The sequence below is a fragment of the Pinus tabuliformis genome, chromosome 4_1, assembly GCF_031772625.1.
Source record: "Pinus tabuliformis cultivar Carrire ecotype Pingquan chromosome 4_1, CPIR1, whole genome shotgun sequence".
Lineage (NCBI taxonomy): Eukaryota > Viridiplantae > Streptophyta > Pinopsida > Pinales > Pinaceae > Pinus > Pinus tabuliformis.
The window spans coordinates 791,722,412-791,737,878 of NC_142303.1; the positions used below are offsets into that span (position 1 = coordinate 791,722,412).

Sequence of the window (15,467 nt, forward strand, 5' to 3'; positions counted from 1 at the left end):
CACAACAATATCCCCTTTCTCGGCTTTGAAAAAAGAAGAAAAATCCCCCACTATGTACAGTTACATTACACATAGTTAAGTTACATACTCCCTCTCCCTCCACGGCAAACCAAATATAAGGAAAATCAAGAATACAACTCTACATGAAACGATGCCATTTACATCACATACTTCATGCTAGTAAAGGTAGGCCACACCACGCACATTTACGACCTAGGGACCATTTCATCAAGAATACAATTTACTAATAATTAGATTAATTTTTTTAAGAAAAGGACGAAATTGCTTCTCTCACACTTCCCTGGCTTCCCGATTCCTGAATGGTAATTTATCTTTTATCTCTTTATTTGTTGTTTCAGTGTAGACGCTGACAGAATGATCGCAGCGTTTAAAAACCGAAACCCTCGCTAAATGTTAATTTATCTATTTTTGTTTATTCTTCTGTAGATCTTCACGGAATGATCGCAGTGTTTAAAACCCGAAACACTCGCTAAATTCAGCACGGCGTGAGGATCGACCGTCAGATTGCAATTCCGTGGAGAGCGATACTTACAATATAATAAAAATGATGTCAAACCACAAGGAGCCAACAACAGGGCCCGAATCAGACAGGTGGTACCCGTTCACCCTCGGCTCTACTCTTGGCGACCAATCTTCCACCAAATTCTGCTCTCTCAGATGTGAGTAAATTCATTCCTTAATCTCCATTGAATTTACTTGATTTTGACAACATTTACATTTCATCACGATTTTAATGCACTCTTTCAATTTAATCGACATTCCAGATGAATTCAAGCCGGCGTCTATTGACACAAGCCGGCCAGGGTCCCTTCATAAAAGCAAAGAAAACAAGGTCACCGTGGAGTTCAATAACAATCAGCCCGGTAAGCCCAGGGTTTCGTTCGAGGGCAGCAGCGAGGATTACAAGGACGTTGATGCTGTTCTCTTCTTTGATGGCCAAACCTTTCGCCTAGAGCGTTTGCACAAGGCTGTTAAACGCTTGAGGCATATCAGATTGCCGGGTGAGTCGGTGTCCACGTCAGCACCTGCACCGGCGACTGCTGCAGAGGGCGGATCGCCTCCAGGATCCGGGCTTGGCAGATTGGCCAAGACTGCTACAATTAAGACTTCGCTTAATGCTCCGCCGGTAAGTTTTATTTATTTATTTTATTTGGGATCTGTTTGCCGGGTTTTGTTTGTTGCATAATTCAATATACCACTTCCGACTGGAAGTCTTCCCTTTTAAGTTTAAGTTTAAAACCAGTTATCAATATATTGGGCATTTTGCTAAAAAATCAGTTATCAATATATTGGGCATTTTGCTAAAAGATCAGTTATCAATATATTGTGCAGCTTCCACAAGCTAACGATGTTTGGCTAGAAAGCCATATAACCTATCGAAACTGCCCCAGAGCATAGGCTGTATCAAAATTCTCACTTAGGCCTACAAGGAGGCAACAGTCTTTAAAAGTCACTTGGCAAAAAAATATAGCAACCATAAAGTCTTGCCATTAAGGTCCTTCTTTTCAAGTTTAACTTTAAATTTGCAGTGTTTGGAAGTTAAATTCTTAGGTGATTTAAATTTACAATGACGGAGACCAGGTATAGATGGTACTGGGATATTATTGCTTTCAATATCTGTTAAACATAGCCTAGTTCATAATACAAATACAACAAAAACAAGAGTACGCCATCTATAATATGAATGAACAAATATGTAAAGATTACAAAGAGTTTTTACTGAAACCACCTGATGCTACTATGGAAATGAGAATGTGTAACTTTTTTTTAATATCATTTCTCTAGGAACTGAACTTAAAGCAACTTAACTTTTTTCTAGAAGTCCTATAAACTTGCATTGAAACCTTTGGACTATTCACCTTCATGGCTGCAGTGTAAATTTTCAACTCCTACCCATAGCATTCAAAACCGCAACGGGAAGAGGAATTTATTTGGAAGAGGATTTTATTTGCTTTTATTTCAGAGAAATTTCACGGCATTAATTACACAAAACGGGTACTTATCTGCCTTGGAATTTCATGCTTGCTGATGTGCAATAAATGACTGGATGCCTGCTGTCAGATTGACATTTCCTCCTTGATTTTTTGGGCCTGTAGTTGCCTGCAATAAATGCACTGAAAGTGCCTTGAAATCTGTGCTGAAGCTGCCTGCACTTTCTGGGTATGTGTGCCACTGTCCAGCCTTGTGATTTGAGCCACTTTTTGGTCTTCTCCTTGCTGCAAATTAGTCTCTCCTGTAAATAGCTATATCAGCCTCTTCTTTTAGCTTCTCTTCTCCAAAACTCCACTTGAAGGTGAGCCCCCTCTTGCCTTGTTCCTCCTTTTTAGTCTCTCTAATGATGAGAAGACCTATCCCTAAGGTCAAGGACTGAGATTATATCTTAGCTTCTCTTGATCAAGGGTGGAAATCTGTTAAATTATGGTATGTTCTATGCTTGGAGCAGTTTATTTCTTTTCTTCTTATTAGCCACAGATTAGCAATCACATATACATTATGTAAAGTGCAGATAGAACATTAAACGATCAATAGAAAACAAGCCAAGACAAGAGACACAAGATGTGGTGGCTAGCCAGGGACAAACCCCAATGCGGGGAAACCCTTTGATCAAATCTTATTTTATCTTCAATAGTTCAGCAGAGAGAAATAGTACAAAATCAGAATTCTGTAATTTTATATCAGCAGCAGCAAACCCTAGATCAGCGAAGTCAAACTTGGTCAAACGATTTGAAATTGACCTCCAATATGCTTGGTCAATTTCCGGTCAACTAGCCCTCGAACAGCCTGAAGAAACAGCCCTTGAACAGCCCAAAAAACATAGTCAAACTGCTGTTGACTGAAGTCGACCTACGGTTGACTGAAGTCAACCTGCTACCCAAAACTAGGGCAGTCAACGCTGGTCAAATCTGTGGACAGATTGCCTCGATTTTTGTGCCAAAATATGCAGCATGCCAGACTGCCTAGGAGAGGCAGCCACACCAAAACCGCACCCTTGATGAGTCAACGCAGGTCAAAAAGACCTTCAACAGCTTCAGCGTCCTCCTTGCCCTAATGTGTCCTTTTTCTTCCCACGTGTGAGCTGTTGAACCCAAAGCTAAGGAGAGAGAGAGAAAAATGAGTGAGATGAGATGATGAGAAAATGAATCAACCTCTCTTGTATTTATATGATTCACGTGGTATGTGTGCCACACATTTAATTGCTGGCCGACCTTGACAATTTGTCAAGTAAATGCAAATAAATTCATATCTCCATAAATACTTGTCGGAATCGGATGATCTTTAGATCAATCCTACACTTCTCAACAAGAAGAATCTAGGAAAAATATCAGTTGCCATAAATGAGGTGACCCACATGGAGTTTGGCCCTAGTTGCCAATTTTAACAAAATCTAATCTCACATTGACCCTTTCTCATGTCTCCCCCTTTATTAATGACCCCCCGTCTAGTCACTTTAAAAACTTGTTGTACCATATTCCTTTTTGCCTCATTGAGTCACATTAAAAACATAAAGTCACTTTAATATTATAAAGTACAATGTACTTTTAGACCTTATAAAGTGACTAAAGGGTCACATGATTTAATAATTACGTAAAATCACACTAAAAAGATGGGTTCACTTGTTTTCCTAGGCTTAGGCAAAAAGCACTAGGAAACATCTCATTGGTACCTTTCCAAGAGGCAAATATTGACAAAAAATAATATTCTTTTTTTTCCAATTATTTTATCATCTAAAGCATCCACAACATCACATAAATTCATTGCCACATAAATATGAAAAGAAAACTAATATATAAGATGTCTAGTGCTACATCACACACCAGCAGTGAAACATGTCCTGAATCTTGACTCAGGCTCAAAATATCAATAAAAAATATAGTAAATGTTTCTCATCATTATGAGTCACCTAGAATGAAATTAGATACATAAACTACTAACTAGTGATTTCCTCTGCAAGTGCAACCGCTCCCCACTGCAAAAACTCACAGGATTGGCCAAAAGAAACGGTGTTCTCCTCCTTTGCCCAGCGAAACCTATTCTCTTCCTTCTTTGCTCTCCAAGGTGTGCTCTCCGTTTGCAAAATGACCCGATAAAAAACAAATTTCACTAAATCTTGTCTTGGACATGGCATGGCGATTTTTTTGGTCATGTTGCGATAAAATTGTGATATTTACAATGTTATCATGGTTTTTTTGGCTGATAATATCATCAGCTTGAAAAAATCGTCATATGATGATATTTCTGCAATTTTACTGTGCGGTTTGCAACAGCGCTCTGTAGCTTGTGGTCATGCTCATCCTAGTGCTCCATGACCACTTTCTACTACTGCCGTTTCTTTTTTCTTAATTTATTCTTCTGAATTAGTCTACTTCGATATTGATACAAAATATTTTTACATAGAGGCAGTGGCCTCAAGAAGTCTAGCCCAGAGAGGCGGCGTACTCACATTACATAGCTGAAAATTGACCCAAAAAGACTAGCTAATGACTGACTAGAACCAGGACCATGACTAGTGCATAGAGACAGAATACAACATTGTCAAAACTGTAGACTGACCAGAGGACCAAAACGACTTGACTGAGCTTATACATATGAACAGGGGAGCGCTGCCCAGGTCAAAGCTGTAATCTAAGTCGTAAAGCAACTATACCCTTAACTTTGAACAAACAGGGAAACTACAACCAAAGAACGAAGACCTGGTTATGCATCATGAGCGGTGGAAGGCGCTTCTTCCACGATTCGACATCCAAAACTGAAGGGATCATCATCATCGGAGGGATGGCCCTCTTTGCTTGAGGAACCGCCTTCAATTGGAACACTCGGACTCGCCTGAGTTTGCATATCCTGGGAGGCAGTACCACCTGGAGCCTTATTCTGCTGGCTGTGAAACTGAGAAGAGCCAGGCGACTCTTCCGCCCTCGTCTCCGTAGTCGCTCCTGGAGTGGCAGCCACCAAACCAACCGTACCCTCGTGCAACTCAATAGTAACAGAAGCAATGAAAGAGTGATTACTGAGAGTGCAGGGGATTTGAAAACGGGTCGTATGAGCGTGAGTATTGTGAGAGCTCGACGGTAAAACATGCTGCCCCCGACCTCATCCACGACCTCTCCTAGTAGCTGGATGGCGATCAGAGCCGAAGCCTGAGGAGCAAGAAGAGGAGTCCGTGGTTGAGGAGGAGGGCTGGCGGATGGGTCGCCCACGGGAGCTTCCCCTTCTGCAGCCCATTCTTTGGCGCAGTTTAGGCATGTTGAACAGAGCAGAAGGAGCAGAACAAGCAGCAAACCTTTGCAGGCTGGGAGAGATTGAAAGGGGGAGAGCAACCTCGCGCGAAGGAGCGCTGAGAATGACGGAGGACAAGCAACACTTAAAGTTGCAGGAAGGACTTTGGAAAGCCAGAAGTCCCAGCTGAGAATCAACACCGCATTCCTGAGCGCAGCGAATTCCTGGACTGACCCGAGAGCAGAGCGCTGCGGCAACGAGGAAGCAAAACATTCGCGGGGGAGGAACAGTGAAGAACTGGAGGAGCGCCATAACATAAGAGCCAGAATGCCGGTATGGGATGTCGAGCTGCATTAACGCAGCATTGAAGGAGCTTTCAGAGAGAATGAAGGCTGGCAGCATGTGAGGCCAGATGGCGTTGGGAGTGAACCACGCGCCAGCCCATCCAGCCGTCTTCGTACCATGATCTGTACTACACACCCGCATCCGGGAGGGATAGATCTTGTTGCACCAGAAGAGTGCAGTCTTGTTTAAGTTGCTCATCATTAGAACTGCTCGGTGGACCAGAGAAGAAAGGGAATTGCTGATCAGATCCTTGATTTGCCAATCTATCCGCTACCTTGTTGGCTGATCGCCGAATGTGCTGGAAGGTAATGCTGCGGGGAGCCTTGAGCCATTCTTCAATTTGCTCCAGTCTACTTAGAAGCCGCCAGCTCGAAGCGATCTTTCCTGCTGAGGTACCTGATTGGATCCGAATAGCTGCCTCTATTAAGATTTGTGAGTCCCCTTCTACCACTAGAGGGAAAATATTTTCAGTTTCTGCTATGCAGATGCCCTTCCATAAGCCTTCAAGTTCGGTAGCATTGTTGGTGTCTCTTCCAAGCGAACCATGATATATATGCAGAGCCAAGCCTTCAACATTTCTGAAAATACCACCATAACCAGCCGGCCCCGGATTGCCCTTGGCAGCACCGTCGAAGTTCAGCTTAAAAGACTGAGAGGCAGGAGGAGACCAGAATTGGGGGGACTCAGAATGGATGCACTGTGCTTGACGTGAGCTGAGAAAGTGAGGTTCAGATTCCAATTTTCCAGAATGAGGTGTTCTTGGGGAGAGGCAGGCGAGTCCGAGTTTTGCCATTGTTTTAGGGCTAGAGTTTCTTGAAGGTTCTGTTTGAGAAGAAGCCAAAGGGAGTCCAGGGGCGAATGGAGATTTTTAAAGATCTTGTTATTTCTCTCCTTCCAAATGATTCAATAAACGAAGCCCGGTAAAAGGTTCCAGAGGGAATTGAGAACAAGACTTTGGAAAGGATGCCGAGGCCAGTTCCTGATGGTGTTTATAATGTCTCCCACACGTCTGCCTGTTCTTCTGTTGCACTGTGCTATTCTCTCCCAGAGTTCTGCTGCTAATGGACAGGTATCCAAAAGATGCAAGATGGTCTTTGTGTGGAGGTTGCAATTGGGACATCTGGAAGGCCCAATAAATCCTCGCTTTTGAAGATTGTCCCAAGTGAGGATCCGCTGTTTGCTTAAAAGCCAAAGGAAAGTAGAGACTTTAGGCCAGATGCTTGGTTGCCAAACCTTATCCCATAGCTGATCCTTAATTATCTGCGCTGGATGATAGAGAAGTTGGTATGCTTCCTTGGTAGTGAATATCCCTTTGGGAGTGTATCCCCATCGAACTTTGTCCCTCTGATCAGAGAACTTAATTTTCCTTAGTTTGAGCTCTTGATCGATCTCTTCATAAGTTTCCTCCTGCCAGTTGGCCTGCCAGGTATCGGCTGATCTCCATAGTTGAAAGCCTTGAGGGGATTGTTGCTGCCAAAATTGATGAACATGGATTTGATCATTGTGCTGCATAGTAGCCTGCCATTTGGGTTTGTGGAAGAGAGCAGCGAGTTTGGGAAGCTGCTGCCAGGAGTCTTCCCAAAATCTTGCTGTGGTGCCCGAATGAATTTCCCAAAAACTGTGCGCTTGTATAAAGGCACTGTGCTACCTGGCTGCATTCCAAATTAACGAGCCAGGGGTGGTAGTACTTATACGGATGAGCTCCTCCAGGGGACTTCCTGGAGCATATTTGGCTTGCCAGAGACGAGCCCAAGGAGAATGCGGTTTGGAGACCCAATTCCACCAGATACGGGCGCCCATGGTGTTATTGCTGTGGAGGGGATCCCTTAGACCAAGCCCACCAGCTGACTTCGGAAGACAGACTTCAGTCCATTTGACAAGTGCCCATTTTCTGTTGAGGCCCGAAGAACCCCATAGGAAATTTCTTTGAAGATTGCGAATTTTTTTAAGAACCCATTTGGGAGCTGCCAATATGGAGAATAAATACAGAGGCATGGCTTGGAGAACGGATTTGATTAGGATGAGCCTGCTAGCGATGTTGAGCGAGCGGTAGGTCCAGGAAGAGAGCCTGGTTTCTAAATTGTCAAGGAGGGTTCTCCAGGAGGCATGTTTGATGACTGAGTCTACCAGGGGAGCTCCAAGATATTTCGAAGGAAGCACAGCTATCGGGAAGCCCAAGATCCTGGCTATATTTCTCTGAGTGAGGATGGGGGTGTGGAAGAAGAAGAGCTGGGATTTAGAGGCATTGATGGTGGTGCCCGAAGCTTCTGAGAAGAGATTGAGCAGGGATAGGAAGGCAGAGGCCTCTTGAACTGAAGGGTGGCCAAAAAGCATATTGTCATCAACAAATTGTTGGTGAGAGATGGGAGGTTGACCATGAAGAGAAATGCCCTTTAATGAGTGAGAAGAGATGGCAGAATGAAGAAGGCGACTGAGACCTTCGGCCATGAGAACAAAAAGGAACGGAGAGAGAGGGTCACCTTGACGAATGCCCCGGGAAGGTCGAAAAGGTGAGGAAGGAGAACCATTCAGAAGGATGGAGAAACAAGGGGAGGTAATAAGATTCATGAGCCATCGTGTCCAAGTAGCACTGAAGCCAAAAGCTAATAGCATTTGATTGATATAGGTCCAGCTAAGTTTATCGAAAGCTTTAGAAAGATCTAACTTGAGAATCATACCTGGCTTTTTAAGAACCTTGAGAGAATGGATCACTTCATGTGAAAGAATGATACCATCTAGAATCTGGCGCCCTTCTACATAGCCTGTCTGCTCAGGAGAGATAAGGAGAGGGAGAAGAGGTTTGAGCCTGTTTGCCAAGACTTTAGATGAGTTTGTAGATTACGTTACAGAGAGCGATGGGCCTGTATTTGTCCGGAGTGCTGGATTCTTCCACCTTAGGTACCAACACTATGAAGGTCGTATTGAGGGAGGGGAGGATCCAGTGCATCGATCTCGCTTCTTCCACGAGTTCCCAAACCTCTGTTTTGATGTGCTCCCAGAAAGCGTGGAAAAAATTGGCTGTGAAGCCATCAGGTCCAGGCGCTTTGCCATCCTTAAGTTGGGCCAACGCGTCCTCCACTTCCTGCATAGAGATTGGCTGGAGTAACATATTGTTATGGTCCTCCGTGATGATCTTTGGTATATGCTGTGTGATAGAACGTATTGCCTGAGTTCTGCAACCTGGAGGCTCTCGAAGAATGTCCTAAAAGTACTCTTTGAATTCTTGTTCCATTTCTTCATGCACCTCCAGACGCTCTCCTTGCCTATTATTGATGAAGGCAATGTAATTGTGCATTCTCCTTTGAATAGTGGACCTGTGAAAGAATTTGGTATTTTTCTCCCCATCCTTGAGCCATCTGACCCTGGATTTTTGACGCCACAGTGTCTCTTCTTGTTGCCGTCGTGCTTCGATCTTGGTTAGGAGGGTCTTCTCCTGTTGCGCATAATCTTCAGTTCTTCCCTCAGTGATAATGCGTTGTTGCAATGTGTTCATTTGCTTCTCCAGCTCTTTCTGATGGTCAAAAATATTTCCAAACTGAGAGCGGTTCCAAGATTTGAGAGCTTGTTTGAGATGTTTTAACTTTTGTTGAAACTGGAACATCTTGGCTCCTTCTGGGGGACTGAAAGATTTCCATGCATCGATAACAACATCTTTGAAGTTAGGATGTGAAAACCAAAAAGATTCGAAGCGAAAGGGCCTATTGCACCTAGCACCCGGACGCGACCATTGTAACATTATGGGCCAGTGATCAGAGCCCACTTGAGGCATGATGGAGGCATGAAAGTCCCCCCCCAGATGAATGGCATTATCCGACATAAGGAATCGATCCAGCCTAGAGGCTATCTGCTGTGATCCCCTTCTTTTATTGGTCCATGTATATGTACCATTGGAAGTCTGTAGGTCCATTAACTGATTTCTGTGGATGAAGTCTTTGAAGCCGATACTATCTCCATCCAACCTCGAACGTCCACCAAACTTTTCCTCCAAAGCAGTGATGATGTTGAAGTCACCACCACAAATCCAAAGGGGAAAGCTCCTGTCAGAGTTGAGCGCTGAAAGAGTATCAAGCAGATCCAACTTTTTTTGTAATTCTTGTGGGAAATACACATTAGAAAGATGTCCGTGGATATTGGTCCCGATTAGGTGGAAAGTTGTCTGAATGAAGAAGTGTGAGGCATGGAAATCATGAAGGGAGAGCACTTGAGGGTTCCATATGATTGCGAGCCCTCCGGAAGCCCCAGAAGCATCCACCGAGACTGAGCGGCATCCCGACCAGGCTTTATTTAGTATTTTTTCCAGAACAATACTATTGCATTTTGTTTCTTGTAGGTAAATTAATGAAGGCTTATCTTGCTGGATCATATTTTTTAACATTCTGTGTTTTGCAGGGCTGTTAAGCCCTCTCACGTTCCATGAGATTAGCTTCATGAGGAACAGTGGGGAAGAGTTTTGTAAAACTTGGTCAGCTTGGGAAATCTTCCAGACTCCACCAGCATTTCTCCAATAATAATGGTCCTCTGCAGATCCGTTTTGCGTCCGCGTTTCTTCGTATCTTTCAGTATTTTTTTCCCATCCCAAGGACTGCCTGCCTGAATACCAAGACATTTGTTGTGCTGTGCTCTGGCTAAAACTACTTCAAGTCTTTCGATTTCCCGAGGGGGTATAGCGCTGAATTCTTTCTGTCTACACGCTGCTTCCAGCTTGAGAATGTCCAGACCTTCCAGATCTACACTTTCTGGTTCCTCCTCCATGTGTATCGGTGTATTCTATTCTTCCTCATTTAACTGTTGTTGAATACTGAGAGCTAGAGCTGCATCTATCTCCATATTGGAAGATTGTAGGGCTGTATCTTTATCTTTTTTTCAGAGGAGGTGGAGACGGGGATGTTGATGGGATCGGAGGCCGGGGGCGGATCTGAAGATTTTGGAGGAGGGGGAGAGGAAGGAGATGGATCTGAGGGGGGGATTGAAAGGTTATCCTCCATGTTATTTTGAGAAGTCAGGATTTCAAAACTATTCCGAGTTTCGGGTTTCTTGAGATTATCAGGGTCGACTGGAGCTTTCTTGGCATGCTTTCTTCTACTTGAAACTTTTGTAAAACCCTCAGCATCTTTGCTTGTCTCAGTGACAGGGGTTTTAGACTGCAGATTCAGTGGGCAATCCCTGAAAAGATGGCCATGTTCATGGCATTTCCTGCAACGAAAGGGAACATGCTCATAGTCTATTGTTTGGACCCATTCAAAATCGTCATGAAATAAACTTACCGAGTCCGTGAGAGCTTTGGCTAGATGCATGTGTACACAGATCCTGGCATATGAGGTATATCTTCAGAATTTTGTTTCCTCAGCGACCTTGATAAAAACCCCCAGGCTATTACCTATGTCCTTTAAGGTTTCCTCGTTCCAGTATTCCAGGGGAAGAGAGTACATCCGGATCCATACTGGAGCCCAGTTGAAGTCTTCTTTATCTGGATTGAACCTCTCAATCCAATCACGAAGGTACAGGCCTGCAGAGTTGAAGAAGTACGGGCCACCCTCAAAGATACGAGTTTTGTCCTCCAGACAATTGAAAGTAGCGGTGAAGAAGCCTTTAGGACCGAGCTGCAGGGTAACTTGTCCTTTAGGCTTCCACTTGGAGGCAATCCATCCTTGCAAGGCCTTTTCAGTTGGCCAGAATCCAAGAAACTTGCCTATGAGTGCATGATCCCTCATATATTGGATTTGGCTATTGATACGGTGACTGGGGAGATCTATTTTGATTCTTTCTGTAGACCTGGGGATGCATGTTGCAGAGGATGCTTTGGGCCTTGACGTCGAGGCATTCTAGTCAGTGCCTTTGTCTTTGGCGGTCGCTGGACCAGCAGCAAAGTCACCATCGCTGTTGATGGCAGGATCGATGTCATGCGCGGCCAGCGGGGTTGAACCGGGACTGGCCTGAGTTCCTGCTCCTACCGATTTGTCAGAAGAGGGACCGGTGGGGGGAGAGGGGGTCATACCCGCCCCTCCGGAGGGCGGATTCATGGAGTCGGTGTCAGCAGAGACACAGAGTCAGGGTAGCAGTGAGCACCGTGGAGAAGGACAGCAAGGTTACGCAGGAACCCTAGCTGCGTCGCTCGGCTCTCATCGTTTTCTCATCGATTTTTTCCCATGTTAAATCATTTTCTACTACTGCTGTTGCTAGACCGCTGGGAAAGAAATTAGAAGTTGCTTGTAGTAAAAGGAAAGCTTAGTAGATTTATTTCTCATTTTCAATTTGGATTTTAGAGTTTTCTTTTTTTGTCTATTTTGTGAACATTATATGACAGTTGACTGCACATATCACAGCTCTTTGGTCACGATACTGAAAAAATATTATTTATTTAAACTTGAAATCTGAAAGGTTGATGTCATGGTTGATCATTTGATGATAATGGTGTAACTGGAAGATGGTTGATGTTATTTTTACACTAAATTCTTGATGCTATAATTATTATCATTGATCTACTATTTATACATTTATAACTTCCAAAAATTGCACTGCTGTCTATAAGCAGCACAAAAATCTGGTTTACATATTTTCTGAGACTAATTTAATGTTTTGCATGCTTTTTTGAATATATATGCATCAAAATATATTAACATATGTATTATATAAAAAAAGCTCCTGGCACACTTTGCTCTTGGGGTTGTTCAGAGATTGGCATTTCATGTGCCCACTCCACACTTCTTTCCTGCTCCCAACAGCCTTGTTTTTTCCTTTTTGCTTTCACTGAGGACAAAAAATAAAAAAAGGGGGGACCCACCTTCTGCAATTGGATGTAATGAGACCTTGTGGATGCCCTGTAACTCTATTTTTTTTGTTTGCTTTCTGTTCTTCTTCTATTTTGGGGGAGTAAACCCTCTAGGTGGAGGTGTTTCCCACCAGGGAAAATACTGCCTGATCAGCTGAAACAACTTTAGGGCTAAAAGAGCACAAACGGGGGCAGATCCGGGGTGACTCCCTGTACTTGCAGTTTCTTGTTGGCACACAAGAATTGAATTTTCTAGATATGCTTCAATCCATGCATGTTATAAGGAATATCCAGATGGTGACAACTTAAGCAAGATAAATAATATGAGACTGAACTGACAAGAGGAATGCATTGGGCCAAAGCATTTCAAGAGGGGAGGACATATGAGTCCTGATCAAGTGTACACGTAGAATGATAAGAGAGAAATGGATTAGTGATGAATGAAGATTTGCTACTATTTGTTCAAGCAGTATGATAATTATATAGATATTCCCCATTCCCATTGTATTATTTACATTCATATCCTAATATATTTATGCATTGGGCTTTACTCCCTTTTCCCCACTTTTCAAGTTTCATACAAAATTTTCCATTTCGGAAAAAAGAAAAATTAGAAAATTAAAATGCCCATCCTCTAGAAGTTGATTATCATATTGACCTTATCAAAATCAATTTGGGACATAAATGATGTTTTATGAAGGAGACCATGATGTAATTGAAATCTTTTGCACTCAGTGATTGTGGGCCGCAACATTGAAATAGCTTACTGATTGGAACTTTTGTTTTAGAATTGTATGGTTAACATGGCTTGTTCTATTTCTTGAATGACACTTTAATTTAAAACGGCAAAACCCTCATGTCAAACTTCGAAGGAAATGGATGATGCATCCCATCTTCTTTTGCTAATACAAATTTCAACTACTAGCGTACCTTTTAGTGTTGGTCACAATGTTGCTGCTATTATAATTCTCATTGTCTTTACAGGTTTCCGTTGAGCGGATTGACATTGGTGAGCGGGACAGTTCAAGTCCAGGTCTGTCTCTTTACCTTTCACTAGAATAGTCTGTAACTGTTTTTAAGTAGAAAAAGCCATTTCAAAAGGAGAGTAACATCTATACATTTTTTTTTTGACTTTTTTTGCATGTTTCCCTTCTTCATATCATTGAAATTATGATTGCCAATATTTGTATCTCCTGAGCAAAAAACTCCCATTGTTTACTGTTTATGAGTAATGTATGTTGCATAACTTATGAGAGCAGTGCTATGCAAACAAATGTCTCCTTTCTTATTAGATCTATCATCTTACTGTACATATTTGATGGACTACTGTGGTTTTTAGTGTGTAATCTCACCTCCATACAACTGATTTAGTAGTGGAAGCAGAACCTTCTATACTATACTACATTACGTTCCTAGGGTATGTTTGCTATTCGGTGGAATCTCGTGGCATTTTGTAAATCTTAATGTCCAAAGAATTAAACTGGTGCACATTTTGTTGTCAAATGTTTGAGGCATGCTGCACTCTTGTTTGTCCAAATGTTGAAGTGGCCCCATGTATATTGAAATGATTTACAACTTGTCAGGTCATTTCCCCATGTTTGATCATGTAAGCGGAGTCACCTGGTTTGAGTTTGAATTTGAGTTCAGCAACTTTGAAGATTGAGAAAAAATGAGAGTTTAGTAAAATTTGACATTAAATTCAACATACTACACATACTACAAAATTTGAAAATTAAAAAATAAATGTAATAAAATACAATATGCTCATTAAATGCATGATAAAAATGAAAATAGCATGCCAACATGGCTAAAAATATATTAAAAAACACATCATTATGTTCAAAATGTAAAACATTTTTTTTTCTCTTTCATGTAACAAAGCACCCCATGCTCCAGCCTGTAGGCAAAGTAGTGCTATCAAAATTGGATCAGAACTGGTTGAACAAGCTGGTCTGTTCGTTTTCAGGCCCAAACCAGTGCCACCAACAGCGCAGAACCATAAAAGGTCAGTTTGATACCAAACCAGTCTCTTTTCGCGAAACCAACTGGGTTCAATATAGAGTTAGCTGATTTCGTACAATGTGAATAAGGACCAATGTTGCACAACTCTTACTCGTATGCAGGTCATATGCGGTTCTTCACGGGTTCAATGCAGGTAGCAGGGTTTTAAGCAGGTTTTGGCGAGTACGGGTAGAAACCGCGGGTTCTATGCATGTGATCTGTCTCACTATAAAACTTGTCAAGACCTGCGGGTGCTTGTGGGTCTTATAAAAGTCGTGCTACACTGATAAGGACCCTCATAATCCAAATTTAGAAAAAATAAATTATGAGTGTTGCAGCCTAATATTGAAACCCTAGGACCCTAATAATGCTATGTAATTAATGATAATGTTAATTTCTTAAAGTAAAAGGATGAAAATGAAATATAAAAGATAATGTTTCATTTTCATCCCTTTACTTGAATTTTTAGCATTACTATTAATTGTTTCAAGATATTTGAGACTGGTTCCAACATCATTGGATTTCATATGGAGTGGGGGGTTGCAATGTTTCCTTTGGATTTTGTCATGTATGAGGGTTTGGAATTAAGCATTTAATCAAGACCACCAGGCACTCTATGTACCTCGATGTTGGTGGCATTGATTGTTGAACGCCTCTATCATGACCTTAATTAAAATGTACCCTTCACTTGAACAAAACCTCAATTTGACATGTTAAGATTTTTCTTATTTTAATGCTTAGAGGGTGATATTGATGATGAGGATCCTAATATAGGCAATGCTTTTGATGATATGTAGGTATTTGTTGTAGCATGATTTTGTTGGACTCTAGAGGCCATCTAGAGCCTTTTTGTTGATGTATTTTTAGTTCATAGATGGATTGCACTTGATGTTGTTTTGGTTATATGCACCCTTGCTATATATATGAGAAACTTCACATATTTGTGTATAATGGTTTGGATTCACACGCGCACACACAATACACCACCAAATTGAATCCATATGAATCCAAACCATTATACACAAATATGGTGTCCTTCTTACAATACACCACCAAATTGAATCCATATGAATCCAAACCATTATACACAAATATGGTGTCCTTCTTACAATACACC

At 42.2% G+C, this 15,467-nt stretch overlaps 1 protein-coding gene across 1 annotated transcript in view; it reads left to right on the plus strand.

Moving 5' to 3' along the window:
* The first annotated feature begins 200 nt into the window (after positions 1-200).
* LOC149178574 (RNA polymerase II transcription elongation factor) overlaps positions 201-15,467 on the plus strand; it is a 66,609-nt gene continuing 51,342 nt past the window's right edge. The window contains exons 1-4 of the mRNA XM_089420386.1: positions 201-323; positions 448-680; positions 786-1,147; positions 13,334-13,382. Coding sequence (XP_089276512.1) covers positions 566-680; positions 786-1,147; positions 13,334-13,382 — 526 coding nt within the window. The 5' untranslated portion in view covers positions 201-323; positions 448-565. The remainder of the gene's footprint in view (positions 324-447; positions 681-785; positions 1,148-13,333; positions 13,383-15,467) is intronic.